The sequence below is a fragment of the Mus musculus genome, chromosome 1, assembly GCF_000001635.26.
Source record: "Mus musculus strain C57BL/6J chromosome 1, GRCm38.p6 C57BL/6J".
In the NCBI taxonomy this organism is placed as follows: Eukaryota; Metazoa; Chordata; class Mammalia; order Rodentia; family Muridae; genus Mus; species Mus musculus.
This window is the reverse complement of record NC_000067.6, coordinates 46,882,189-46,896,752: the sequence shown is the minus strand read 5'-3', so window position 1 is coordinate 46,896,752 and position 14,564 is coordinate 46,882,189. Positions and strand designations below refer to the sequence as shown.

The 14,564-nt window shown below is 40.4% G+C and overlaps 1 protein-coding gene across 2 annotated transcripts in view; it reads left to right on the top strand.

The window, feature by feature from the left end:
* Positions 1 to 14,564, top strand: part of Slc39a10 (solute carrier family 39 (zinc transporter), member 10) — a 118,233-nt gene that overhangs the window by 29,024 nt on the left and 74,645 nt on the right. The window contains exon 2 of one of the 2 annotated variants that reach the window (NM_001356417.1): positions 3,853 to 3,953. Coding sequence is in view for 1 of the 2 variants with exons in the window: in XM_006495932.3 (XP_006495995.1) it covers positions 8,747 to 8,765 (19 nt within the window). In the remaining variant the exon portion in view is untranslated. Of the gene's footprint in view, positions 1 to 3,852; positions 3,954 to 8,687; positions 8,766 to 14,564 lie in introns of those variants that run through there. The other variant, XM_006495932.3, reaches the window with a different exon arrangement.

Sequence of the window (14,564 nt, the reverse complement as noted above, 5' to 3'; positions counted from 1 at the left end):
CCAAGGGGACGAGAGATGGCCATGTCTAGTTCTGGACAGCTCCCCGGGTCCTGTCCTCACTGAAGCACTTATTCAGGAAAGCCCTCCGAAGTTTCCTGACAACGTATCAAGTCCTAGCACTGCCAATCGCCAAGAAGATGAAAGAGTTCCTCACATACAGGACTTTCTAGCAGTGCCGGCTCCCCCACCTCCTGCAGCAGCAGCAGTACAAGGGACTGGCTAGGATGGAGTCAGGCAGCTCACACTGGACCAGTGTGGACCTTCCTTCCTCTCATGGCATGTGCAAGTAGGTCTGCGTGACCCCACTTCTGTGGTGCCGGCCTTACCTTGTCTTCATCCGTGGTGAGCAGCCTTCGTCAGTCTGGTTGTGCTGAAGCCAAGTGCAGTTGTGGATGTTGTTGGGGTAATAAAGGCAAGCGGGCTCCAGAGCCTCTCTGGTGGCGGCCAAGCCACACTCCCTTAACTGGGAAGTACCTGTCGTCCCCCAAAGAAGCAGAATCCTAATGAGAAAATATGACAAAATAAAAAATCCCTACGAATGAAGTGTTTGATGATTATTTAAATGAAGGAAGACTTTATAGCTGGTAGAAAAGATATGTGAGTAGCTGTTGTAGGATAGGACCTTTTGTTTGTTTGTTTGTTTGTTTGTTTGCTTTATTGAGACAGGGTTTCTCTGTGTAGCCCTGGCTGTCCTGGAACTCACTCTGTAGACCAGGTTGGCCTTGAACTAAGAGATCTGCCTGCCTCTGCGTCCCGAGTGCTGGGATTAAAGGTGTGTGCCACCACTGCCCTGTAAAAAAAATTTAATAATATTTAAAATTCACAAATAGTAAATATATGGAATAAATCATATTTTGACATGTACATATTATGAAGTAATTAAATCAAGCTAATTAATTCACTGTTTTAATATTTGGGTTTTGTACAGGAAGTCTGTTAACTATACCTGGGAGCAACTTTGAAGTATGCAACAGATTATTATTTATTATAGTTACTATACATTCCAGGAGATTAGTAAAGTGTATTACTCCAGTGTATTTGAGACAGTCTTTCTAGGTTGCCCTGGCTATTCTGGAACTTTCTCTGTAGACCAGGCCAGCCTTGAGCTATCTACCTCCTTGAGCTGCGATTAAAGTCATGCCTACCATGCCTGGTTACAACTGTATGACCTGATGAACAGCTATACTTCTCCCAATAACTCCTTCCTTAGCATCTGCTCACTGTCATTCTACTGTTAGCAATGAGTCTCCTCGGCTCCATATGGAAGTAGGCTCCATAGCATTTGTTGTTCTGTACTTGGCTTATTTTACTTCGCATAGTGTTCTCCGGGTTCATGCATGTTGTCATAGATGATAAGATTCCCATTTTTAAGCTGGATAATTTTCCAATGTAAATACTATTATGACATTGTGACATTTCCTTTATTTATTCATCTCAGGTGAATACTTAGCTTGGCTCCACCCATGTTTTGGCTTTTGCAAATGTGTCAAGTCACTTTTCTGTAATTGTGTTGAAATACTATTGTAGGTGCTATTTTTGGAGGAGGGGAAGAGGCGGTCTACTTTATTGGGTTCTTATATCTACCACACTTCTAACACTTATTCTACCCTAATCCCTTCTAATCCCCAACACTAGAAAAGAGAAAAAGATGACTAGAAGTCTCTTTAGACTACTTCTTGCTGACTAGTAGCATCCAGTTTTGTTTTGTTTTGAGAATATCACCAACCAGCAAACATAGCGAACGCAGCATCAGAATGAGCAGCAGCAGGGACAGCAGCAGCAGGGACAGCAGCAGCCATCACAGGCACTCTAAGGGTCTCCAATTTATACCCTCTCAAGGGTCCCCAGAATTCCAAACATAAACATCTGCAGCTGGCAAAAATCACACCCCTCCTGGAGCATGAAACAATCAGTTAGTGGCTGTGGATAACCGGAAGCAGCCCCACATCCCACACCTGGGAATAAAACAAAAGCACATTCACATAACATAACTGGGTTTTTAAGGAAGCCAAAATTCTCACTACAGACCACGATCAGAAGCGACTCACAGAACAGGTTATTTTGGCTTCCGATGATTGTGGGGGAGGCACAACAGCATGTAGATGAAGAGGAAGTTGAGAGATCAAGCCTCAGAGTCAAATACAAGAAGAAAGAACCAACAGGAAGTAGGGTGAGGCTATAAACTCTCAAAGCCAACCAGCAGAGAAGTGCTTTTTCCAGCTAGGCTCTGTCACTTCCCAAAGAAACCTGTGACAAAGGTGGCTATTAGCATACCAGAAGTGCCTGCTTGGCCTCCAGGTTCACTCGGTATCTGTTTCTCCAATCAGCACTTCTCACCTTCCCCCACCTCCACCTACCCCTCCGCACCTCCACCCCACCCCCACCCCTCCCCCACCCTCTCCCTAAATTTGTCCAGCCCAAGAGACTTTGGATCCCTTCCCTCCGCTTCTCATGCCTACATAAACCAGCTATTTTGGCCTCACTGAACTCTCTTGGTTCTCTCCTCCCTCTCCTCCCTCTCCCCCTCCCCCTCCTTCTCTTCATACCCTCCTCTCCTCTCCTCTCCTCTCCTCTTCTTTTCCTCTCTTGCTCTCTCTCTCCACCTCTCTTTCCTCTCATAGCCCAGTTAAGTTTTGACTCTTCTAGATGTCTCTGGCTGTTTTCTCTCTCTCTTCTCTCGTTCTCTGTTTTCTTTTGTTTGAATCCCCACACTGCTCTCCATCATGGAGGGACTAATTGACACTCCCACCATCTGTGCAGGAGTTTTCATTTCTTCCTCTTGCCACTAAAGATGAAGTGTTGGTCTCCTCTCATCTTTTTAATACTATCTATTCATTCCAACTGGTTTTAGTTTTTAGTGTCTATGGTTTCAATTTATAGTTTCCTGAAGACTAATACTAAACAATACTTTTCACACATACCTGTTACTAGATATGGATATTATTTTGAGAAATGTCTGTTAAAGTCTTTTAACTTTGCATCAGATTAGATCATTCCTCTGAGTCGTTAGAATTAGAAGGTGCGATCTATTAGCATTTTACTCAAGATTCTTCAAGGGCTATGGCCACGAAAGAGGCTTTTACAATTAAGCCCTCTGGGGCCAGGGGATTAATTCTATTCCATCTCTTTTATTATTCCTTCTTCTTAAAAAGAAGAAACTGATAAATGGTCAAATCCTTTGTTTTTAAATGTAAACTATTTTTACCCAACTCTGCAAATCATACAAAATATTATTTTCAAATTGAAAGCATAAGTCACTCTGTTGGAAACTATATAAAACTTGCAAGATTTTAAAAGCATAATTCACAATTTAAAAGGAACCGCTGGAGAAGGGCCATAAAAGAGGGAAGGTCAGAATGTGGGTGCTTCTAGTTTACAACAATCAGGGCACTGTAAAAGGACAAGTCCAGGAGTCCTTGTTTTATTTATTTAACTACACTCTCTCCTGAAACTTTTGGATGCAAGTGCAGAAATAAAGGTATTTATGAAGTCAGACTTGTAATTGCCAGAAAGTAATAACAAATGCCAACTTGGTCCTTACTACCTGTATAAGTCCTAAGGGAAAGATGAGCTCATGGATGCATGTATATATAGATCATTACTAGGCTGAATTAAAATACATTAAATATGGAAGTCGGAAATAAAGCCTGAAAATTATCCAGCATAAAAAGAACAGTAAGAACAACTTGGAGGTTTAAAAAGAAGAGACCCTAGGATGCTTGCTTCGTGGGTAAGGTTACTAAGCATTGGTCAAGAGAAGAACCTTATGCAAACCCTGGCAACTGGCTGGTTGAAAGCGGTGCAAATTTAGGTGGAGGGATTTGCTTTAATCTTCTACTTGTGTCTGTCTAGTCCCCAGGTCCAAGAGACTTCTGTAACTGACACCTGAGCTGGAGTGAGCTGAAATAGGGGCAAACAGCCTAGAGCATCTACTGAGACTTTCTTTAAAAAGGGTAAGTTTTCCTTGTTTTTCATTTGTTGTGCAGTTAAGTAGTTTAGCAAAGCATATGCTGTGGTTTAAGCAGTTGAACATTTTACTATTTTACTTCTGAGTAACAGTGCCTTTAGTCATACATAGATTAATACAAATGATAGACAAGTTCCTCCCCTTACATACCCCAGAAGTGTCATACTCTAGAGTAGCAGCAAGCAAACTTGGGGTGTATTAATGTATTGGCATCACCACAGGATGAGTACCAAGAAGAAAACCTTAATGACTTTAAAATAGAAGTAGTTACCAATCACACACAAACAGATTCACACAAAATCAGTTCATACAGAAACATATATTCTCAAAATGAGAATTAGAGTTGGTAGGAGCTGAGACAATGTAAACAGGAAGGAAAACTGTGTGCAAAGTCTGTGATTCATAAACCAAAATGTGGGCAATGGATTGCCTACAAGAGTCAGTAGAACACTGTTCTTTAAAATAATTCAAAATTATTGAAAAGGATTGCCTTAAAAATCATCCAACATGTATGTTCCTTTAGTCATGAAATCATTACTTTTAATGATACCCAAGGTAAAGGAGATCCCAAGAGTGAACTGTAGGGGGGATGGAGAGGAAGGAGGGAGGTTTAGAGTTCAGAGAAAGGCATTAAGAAGCTGTCAAGAGCATCTATGTCATCAGCATCATGAGCAAAAGTAAGGAAGACAAATATTGACAGATATACTAATGTGGTTTGTCTCCTCCTAACCTCATCCCTGAACCCAACTGGTAATTTTGCAGTTAGTGGTGACTAGCTGATTTACCCACAAATGGGTTCAGAAACACAAACAATTCATTCCACACAGTTCTGATGCAGAAATACAACCTCAATCTTGAAAATCTGGATACTTCTATCTGAAAACTAAAGCCTTTGTTACTGCAAGAAGACTTCTATTCTGTGATAGAACTTTGAATTATGAATGGTCCCCATCTGTCAAACTCAGTATCTCAATTATAACAGAGAGAGAATATTGATGTGCATTACCTTGGAATTCAGAGTCACTTTAACTGTGCAGACTCATCAGCAAGAAAGGCCCAGGCCAGGACCTCTCAGTAACAAAGCAAACCATGACCCCAATGCAAAAGAAAAGAAAGTGAAATCAGGGTGGGTTTGTTTGTTTGTTTGTTTCTTCAGTTATAGGGTATGAGGAATTTAAATCTTGTTCAAGGCTTTTCTTCTGCATGAGAAATTAAATGCAAGGAGAGACAACTCAATACGATTTGTTTTCGGGATTTTTTTTTTTTTTTAGGTTTTAGGTATTTTTAGGTCCAACAAACTGGTCATCAGAGCATACTTTTAATAATATAAGTTAATTTTAGTTGTAGGCTTCATTTCGTGTAAACAAAAGAACTCGTGTTTATATATTGTGGGGTTTTGTTTTTAATAGTTTGAGTCAGTTGTCAGTTTTTTCTTTGTTATTGCTAGAATAACAGAATTATTAGCTAAGCTGCCAAAAAGCTACTGTATTCGATGTTATACGCTTTCCTGGTTTTACCTTTTAACTGTATTGTCTTAAGTGAGTAAATTTTGTTGTTATAGTTGTTTTTGGTTTTTCAAGACAGGGTTTTTCTGTGTAGCCCTGGCTGTCCTGTAACTTACTCTGTTGATCAGGCTGGCCTCAAACTTAAGAGATCTACCTGTCTCTGTCTCCCTAGTCAGGAATTAAAGGTGGTATACACCACCACTGGTTGGCAAAATTAGTAAAAATTTTCTCCAGATGCTTGAATTGAAAGCAACAATGGCAACGACTTTGATGATTCCATAAACTTCCAGGAACTCTTATATGTATGTACACACACACACACACACACACACACACACACACACACTATTGTATACGCAATATTAATCTCATGATTAGCTCTTGGGAAATGATGCTCTCAATACCTATAGTCTTAAGTTACATTGAAAACAAAGAGTCAGCAGCCTTTGGCCTCAAGGGCATTATCTCTCCTTCATCATATAAAAGAACAGTTTAGCTTTGAGCATTTTGGGTCAGTGATTTGTTGTTGCTATTGTTTTGGTTTTGGTTTCTGAAGTTTTTTTTTTTTTTTTTTTTTTTGGTTTTGCTTCTTATTTTTGAGACTGGGAGTAGCTATGTAGCCTTGGCTAGCCTAGAATGCCCCAGGTAGACCAGGCTATCTTTGACCTCCTAGAGATCTACTTGTCTTAGCTTCTGAAGTACTGAAATCATAGGACTGCCCCACCATGCCCTCTGAGTTTTCTCAGCGTAGCAGTGAGGAAAATGGCTTTATAGTCAGATGAACCTGAGTTTGGTTCCTTTCTGCACACTGTTGGAACCTGGACCTGCATCTTCAGGTCAGATGTCATAGCCTGAATCAGGCCACCATCCCCCTCTGTGGCTCTCTCTGGGGCACTTAGCACTTTGTATGATGATTCAGCAGCTCTCAGTTTATGGTACCTGGCCCCTCCACTCAAATACTCCCTGCTGGACTAAATCACATGATGCAACACTTCCCCCTGGCTCTAAAGGGTTCTAAAAAGTCTGACCTATCCTTTACCCAGGAGTTGGTCTGTGTTGCCCTAATGGATCTCTCTGAACATACCTTCGTCTGCTCCGGGCTTTAATGGGAAAGTTCTCCTTCCTTTAAGGAGCCATCTTGTTTAGGTTGCCAAATATTGTACTACTTCTGGGTACTGCTCTCCATCCCTCCTGAAAGTCTAAACACTACCATGAGGCCCCTTCTTTTTTATATAAAAAAATTATTGTATATTTTCTTTATTTACATTTCAAATGTTATCCTCTTTCCTGGTTTCCCCTCCGAAAAACACCCTCACATTATATCCTCCCCCATCCCCCTGCTCTACTTGAAAACCCAGCTCTACCACTACTGGGCATATACCCAAATGATGCTCCAACATGTAATAAGGACACATGCTCCACTATGTTCATAACAGCCTTATATATAATAGCCAGAAGCTGGAAAGAACCCAGATGTCCCTCAACAGAGGAATGGATACAGAAAATGTGATACATTTACACAATGGAGTACTACTCAGCTATTAAAAACAATGAATTTATTAAATTCATAGGCAAATGGATGGATCTGGAGTGTATCATCCTGAGTGAGCTAACCCATTCACAAAAGAACATGAGGCCTCTTCAAAAAGCCCCATTGAACAGCCTCCATTGAATGAAGCCTCCATTCAAGCCAGCCATTACGGCTCATCTTTGGTTAACATTAGTGTTTTCCTGAAAACCCAGAGTTTCCAGTGGAAAATGAAGATGCTAAACTTTAGCTTCCCGTAGCTCATTAACAGGCAGATATGTGTACAACAGTAGATTGATCCTGAGGCAGGAGGATTTTAAATTTAAGACCAACCTGGATTACATAGTAAAATCCTATCTTGATAAATAAAGTTGCCAAAGATTTTCTCCATCCTATAGACAGTCTTCATTATGCTAGTTGTTTCCTATTTGTTGGGCAGAAGCTTTCAAAATAAATAAAAGTCCTTTGGTATAGCAGAATGAGCTGCAAAACTTACAAAAACAGTGGAGAAAGTGGCTTCACAAATACCCTTAAGTCCAATCTGAATATCAGTTTTTTTTAAACAATATTTTTAAAGGGGAAGATAGGTTGGGAAAGTGGCATAGTGGGTCAAATGCTTGCTGTGCAAGGATGAGGACATCAGTTCAAACCCCCAGCACTCATATAAAAAGCCATCAGGGCACAACATGCCTGTGACAGTAGTGCTGGGAGGGGGGACCAGCAGATCCTATAAGGGTTCCTGGAGATTGCTGTACAGCCAGTGTAACTGAACCAGTGAGCTCCGATTTCAGTGGGAGGCCCTGTTTCAAACAATAAGGCACAGAGCAGGGGAGGGAGACACCATATGTTGACCTCTGATCTCCGTAAGTGCAAACACTGGCATGAGCAACAACAACAACACACACATACACACACACACACACACACACACACACACACACACACACACCATCTATACACAACGCTTCTTGGTCTCCAGGTTTTAACAATCACAGGTACATTTTGTGAGTGATTCACAGCCCCGGCTCACAGGCAATGGTAATTGCTCCTAAACATTAAGGGCTGATGGGTAAAGCATCCTTATCTCATCACCGGTGTTCTAGAAAGAGCCTTATTTTAAGGCTGTACAGGCAAAAGTTGAAAGAGAAAGATAAATATTTGTATTGAAGGGAGGTGGCTATTAGAACTGCAAATAGACAATATAGACATAAAAGGCTGGAGGTTGGACATGCTTTCTCCTGCCTCGTTTTCTTGACACAGGAACAGCTCCATATGGAACACATCTCAGTTTTATCCAGACCAAACTTCCAAGCTATCTATCATTCACACCTTCCTCAGAATGTGCTCTCCTTATGTTGCTAGGAAAAAGCCCCTGCCTGCTTGGTGCCTCTGGGTTCAAATAGACAGAAGTGATAAAGATAGAGGCTGAGAGGCTATTTAAAAACAAAGAAAAGAAAATCCTACCTGGGGCAGGTTTTGAATTCCTAAGGTCGTATTTACTTGTTGAGGATTTTCATTCAACATTTACAATTGGCTCAGTGTTCTGCTGAAGGGAAAACCTGTTGATACAGCTCCTTTAAAGACTGTGGTTTCCAAACAACTCCAGATAACATACATTCCTCTGGTAAGAGGTAGAGCGCTGCAGCTAGCTTTCCCCATTCATTCCAAGAAGGGGAAAGAGACTCACTCAACGTACCTCTCAACAGATGAAGTTAAGCAGGTCCCGAACGTGGATTGACTTGTTTTATGATTCAAGGTTCTGATGGTAAGGTCTGTAAGCTATGTTCTCTCCCCACCCCCTCTCCCCCCTACCCTCCTCTCCTCTTCCCCAACCCGGCACCTCCTAAGCTCACAGATGGGAAAGCCTTTCTGGTTCAGGGCCGCCTTTCTTCCTCCTGAAAGATAATAATGACCCTCCTTTTCTTTTTAGCTCCAACAAGATTGTTGCTTTCTTTCTTTGTTGAAGTCTGACTACCTTGACTATCTAATACATTCATTGTTTCTCTTTTCTTTTGTTCCTAGTGCTTGAGCACAACTGAAAAACAAATGTAAGCTTTGTAGCAAAACAAATTGAATGCATACTTTATAAAAACCATGGATAAGGCTGGTCCCGGTGGCTACATTCTTAGTGTTTAAAATTCTGGCAGTAGTTACATTTTTTTTTTTTAATTACTACCCAACTTGGTATAGAAACTCGTTTTCTGTGGTTATTTTATTTGTGTTCTTCTGGATTATGTATAAAAATACTCAATGTGCTTCAAAAATAGTATGTGCATTTTAGTTAAGTGGAAATTCAACAGATTAAAGCTGTTGAATGATGTTTTGTTTCTAATTAGTCAGTAATGTTTAGCTACAGTACTGATTGAATATACTTCAGCAGAGTTACATACAGACATTACCCAGTATAACAATTAAACTTAATAAAGATTATATAGCATGAGAGATACCACCTCCTGAATAGTTGCCCAGCACACCACACACATGAAAAACACACACACACACACACACACACACACACACACAGAGAGAGAGAGAGAGAGAGAGAGAGAGAGAGAGAGAGAGAGATCTTTTAAAGGGATTCTAGGCAGAAGTGAAAGTGCTTGCTGGCTTTAGTCCTGGTTTGTTTAAAGAGAGCTGGTTTGTTTAAATTTTGTAGCTGTTGTTAAACTCTTTAATGATGTAGAAAGAAACCAGTGGTGTGTTCTCATGTGCTCAGTCTCTCCCTTTATCCTGTGCTGGATTTCCCTGGTCCTAATACTCACAGACAAAGCCACTTACCTGTCCACAGTCTGTCTGTCTGTCTGTCTGTCTGTCTCTGGAAGGGACTGCTCTCACCCACACTTTTACCTCCTGAAATCATGGACTTGAGGAATAATAACATTGACCCCCCCCCCCCCCCCAGGAGGCTGGCTGGCTGGGGATACATATGAAGTGAAGTACCTGACCACAGAAGAGACTTGGTTAGCATCTGATACATAGTAGGCAGCTTCACAGAAGAGGACTTGGTACTATGTATCATTTGATACATAGTAGGGGCTTGATAAGTGTTTGGTGCCTGAAAGTCTTCAGTGATTTCTTTTACACCAAATATGTTCCCAGCTAGATCACGAGGGAGAAAGCTTGCTTGCTTGCTTGCTTTCTTTCTTTCTTTCTTTCTTTCTTTCTTTCTTTCTTTCTTTCTTTCTTTCTTTCTTTCTTTCTTTGTTTTGAAGTGACTTTACAGTGAAATCTCAAAGTTGAGTTGCTGTACCCACCCCTACCCACTGAAATGAGAGCATTGTCACTTGTGACTCTCTATTGTGAAGTATTTGCTACTAAGTTGCTTTAGTGGCTCAGAGAAACTCTTAGGTAAATACTAGAAAAATCCACATTGCCCCCTGCCTGAAGACAGCCTCAGCTGAACACATTCATCTATCATCCGCTCTCCAGTAGAGTGGGAAGCACGGTCACATGTTGACCGTTTGCAGCTGGTTTCAACTCTGTACTGTTATGGGAACAATTAGAGCATTTACGATCACAGGGTTTCGTCCCCGTGGAACCACCGGACAGATGCCCTGGGTAATGAATGTTCTGTCCTGAGCAGGATAAAATCTCCTAGATAAGACTCCGCCTGGTTTAAAAACTTCTAGACCTCTTTTATCCCCTCCTCCCCGCCCCATTCAATTCATTCATTTCCCACATATTCCTTCTCTGGCCCCTATAGGTTTGTGATATTCTGGATTAATCATCTTCGTCTTCCTTGAGAGAATCAACGCCAGTCCTTGAAAAACTATTTTTAAATATTACTGCTTTTTTTCCAGATATATAAAATATTTTTAAAATCCTCTTACTTACTTGTAGCTTGGTTGGCAGAGTGCTTGCCTAGTATGCAAAAGCCCTGAATTCAATCCCTAGCACTGAGTTAAGACAGGCATGATGGTACAAGCTTGAAATCACAGCCCTCAGAAGGTAGACGCTGGAGGATCCGAAGTACAAAGCCATCCTCAGCTGCATGGCTCCGACTTGGGATCCTAGCTCAATAAATAATGAAAAAATAAATAAGTAAATAAATGCCCTTCTGGCAGTCACCTTGCTGTGACTCACACAACATAATTTGCAATTCCTAAGGCAATGACCACACTGTAATTATGTGTATTTATCTCACCCTCCCTCGCTGATAAACTGCCTGCAGGCCAGATTGTCTCAACTCTTTTATCTTTTCCTGTGGCTTCAACTCATTGCCCCCCACCACGAACTGAGTATGCTTTTGTTTATTCAACAGAGATTCCATGCAAGCATGCACTTAGGTTCCCTGTACCAATCACAGTCAGGTGCTGGTGAAACTTGTGAAACCAGATGCCTTCCCTGCCAGCATTTAGCAGCTTCCAATACTAAGAAAACCAACTACTCACAAGGATCTGCCAAAATACTTCTAAGAGTTCACCGAGACAGGAAGGAATGTGAACTTAGGGAACTGTAGAGACCAAACAGGCAGCTGGTTGGAGGTAGGGAAGGAGGACAAAGGTCTCTGTAAACCCCTTGGTAGGGAAGCAACATAGTTTTGAAGTGGCAAAGGGCCTGATGACTGAGCTTATTCAAGAGAGCTCAGGATGAAAGATGTTTCCAAGTACGTAAGGAAAGTATAAAAAACTTAGCAAATATTAATGACAGAAAAATGACATGTCTCCGAGCTAATGAGCATATGGTAAATTAAGTTATTTGCTAATACCATGACTGAAGCAGAAAGTTTCAATCTCTAGGGGGCTACAGACTCCAGATATATCGTCTTGATATTTGGTATTCCCAATAGGACTAGCTGTCTCATTACAATCTAAAAATATGAGTGACCCTAAACGTTGAATGTTCAGGTGTTATAATCCCTGGCAACATAAAAATAAATAAATGTTTAAGTTTTTCAGTAGTGATACATTGTAAAGAGCTGAAGGGTTTGGGTGAGTAACTCCGTGGTAGAGTTCAGGGACTTGAGTCAGGCTGAGTCAAGGTGCTGCATTAGCCACTGGCACTGAAGGGGGAAAAAGGAAAGATTAGAAATTAGAAATGATTTTTTTCACTAAAAAATATTCTTCGTATACCAATCTCCCAGTGACTCAAGTATCCAGACAGGTGACAACGCTTAGCAGTTTTATATACTTTAAGTGTGTTCAAATTAATGCATGCTAAGTATTCTTATTTATTTCGCTTAACTCAATCGTGTGTGTGTGTGTGTGTGTGTGTGTGTGTGTGTGTGTAATCAGTACTGGAGATTGACCCCATGGCCTTGACCAATGCTCCACTTCTTGACTTTTCATTTTATCTTAGAATGAGGCCTCACTAACTTCTCTAGGTTGACCTGGAAGTTACTATGTAGGCTTTGGCAGTCATGAACTTACCATACTTTTGACAAAGTCCCAAATGGTTAGGTTTGCAATTTTGTATCACCAACCCTGATTCTAAGTATTGTATCCTTACCTCTAAAACATGTTCTCTTGCCTAAGTAGTCACTCTATATTTCTTTTCATTTCATTAGGTAGTAGTCTTATATTTTTATTTTTATGTTTTGAGTGTTCTCTGTGTATATATGGTGCATGCCAGAGAGAGCATCAGATCTCGTTATAGATGGCTGTGAGCCTCCATATGCTTGTTGGGAATTGAACTCAGGACCTCTTGAAAAGCATCGAGTGTTCTTAACTACTGAGCCATCTCTCCAGCTTCTGTATTCTTATTTTTTAACTAGGGGAAACTGTGTTTTATCACTTCTCCATATTGTTTTATTATATGTCATTATATTATATATTAGATATATCAGTTAGGGTTGACTCCAATATTCTGTTTTTACAAACACTATCACAGTAAATACTTCTGCACATTTTCCACATTTCAAAATGTATCAGTAAGATAATTTACCAAGAGGAGAATTGCTGAGTCCTAAAGTCATGCACTGTAATTTTGAGTGATATTGTTAAATCTCCATCTATAAAGTATTATATAATTCTATAAATCACCAGCAACATTCCCTCTTACCCAACAATGTCTATGGTGCATTTAGTATGATCTTTAGATTCAAAAGTTAAAAGGTATCTTTTAATATCTTAGTTGGATCTCTTTTATTATGAGTGAAGTTGAACAGCTTTTGTTCTGTTTAAGGAACAATTGTATTTTTAATGAGAACTATCTGTTTCCATAGTGTTTACCCAGTTTCTTAAAAGTAGGAGCTAAATTATTTCTCTAGTTGATTGAAGTAGAGTCAAGTTTCAAAGTATTGAATAAGGAACATTGGCAATGTTGGTTCTAAAAGCTCTTCATATTTTACAGTTGTCACTGTTTTTTTTTTTTTTTTAATGTAAGCTGCTAATAATTCTCCCCATTTCTTTTTTACCTTGTCTTATAATGTGTGGAGGGTTTTTGTTAATGTGTTTACTTGGCCATTCATCTTTGCTTTACTGACAAAGTCTTGATAATATCACTTAAAGGGCTAAGGATGTAGCTCAACAGTGGAGCATTTGCCTAGCACATTCAGGACCTTGTACTCATTCCTCAGGGCTGAAAAGTTATAAAGGAAAGAAAGGCAGGGAAGGGGAGGGGAGGGGAAGGGAGGGAAGGGGAGGGAAGGGGAGGGGAGGGGAGAGGAGAGGAAAGGAGAAGAAAGAGGAAGAGAGGAAGGAAGAAAACAAGGAAGAAAGACAAGAGAAAATATTCCAAACAAAAGCAGCATTTCATGATCTTTTTTTTTTTTTTTTTTTTAAAAGATTTATTTATTTATTATATGTAAGTACACTGTAGCTGTCCTCAGATACTCCAGAAGGGGGCATCAGATTTCGTTATGGATGGTTGTGAGCCACCATGTGGTTGCTGGGATTTGAACTCGGGACCTTCGGAAGAGCAGTCGGCGCTCTTAACCACTGAGCCATCTCGCCAGCCCCCGCATTTCATGATCTTAAGCTTATTTTTTCTATTATAATCTCCAGATTTTGAATCATTGCTACATGGTCCTTCTCCACTGTATAATTAGAAGTGAGTTCTTTCATGTCTAGGACACTTAAAATTCCACCCTTTTGCTTTGAACCCTTAGGTCTTTCTTTCATACATATTGGATATGTGACATAGGTGCTTAGATTTGCTTGTGGGGTGGGGGATGTCCATCTCCTATCAAAATATCACTGTTTGAATTTTTTAAAGTTAACAGACCATGAAGAATGAAAAGCAAGACTTGAAAATAGAAGATCAGTTCTTGAAAAATAAAGTTATGTACTACCAAACTAAGGACAGAGACCAGGAGATGTAAAGATTAAATCAGTGTGGCAAGATAGCAGCGAAATCAGTGTCATATAGGTTCTAGCCTCAACTCCCTATCCTAGTGGACACCTGCAGTCTTTCATAGCACCTTGAACCATATGCTTTCAGGCAGCCACTTTCAGTAATCAACAGTGTCACACTGACAAGCCTTGGTGAAAGACTTGGTTGTGAAGAAGCAGTAGGCCATGGTGTTGAAAGGAGGTGACCTCAGGGTCTTACATACTCATCAAGCAATGGAGACAATGACATTTCTATCATAAAGGTAAAAAAAAAAATGGTGTGAAAAGGTATG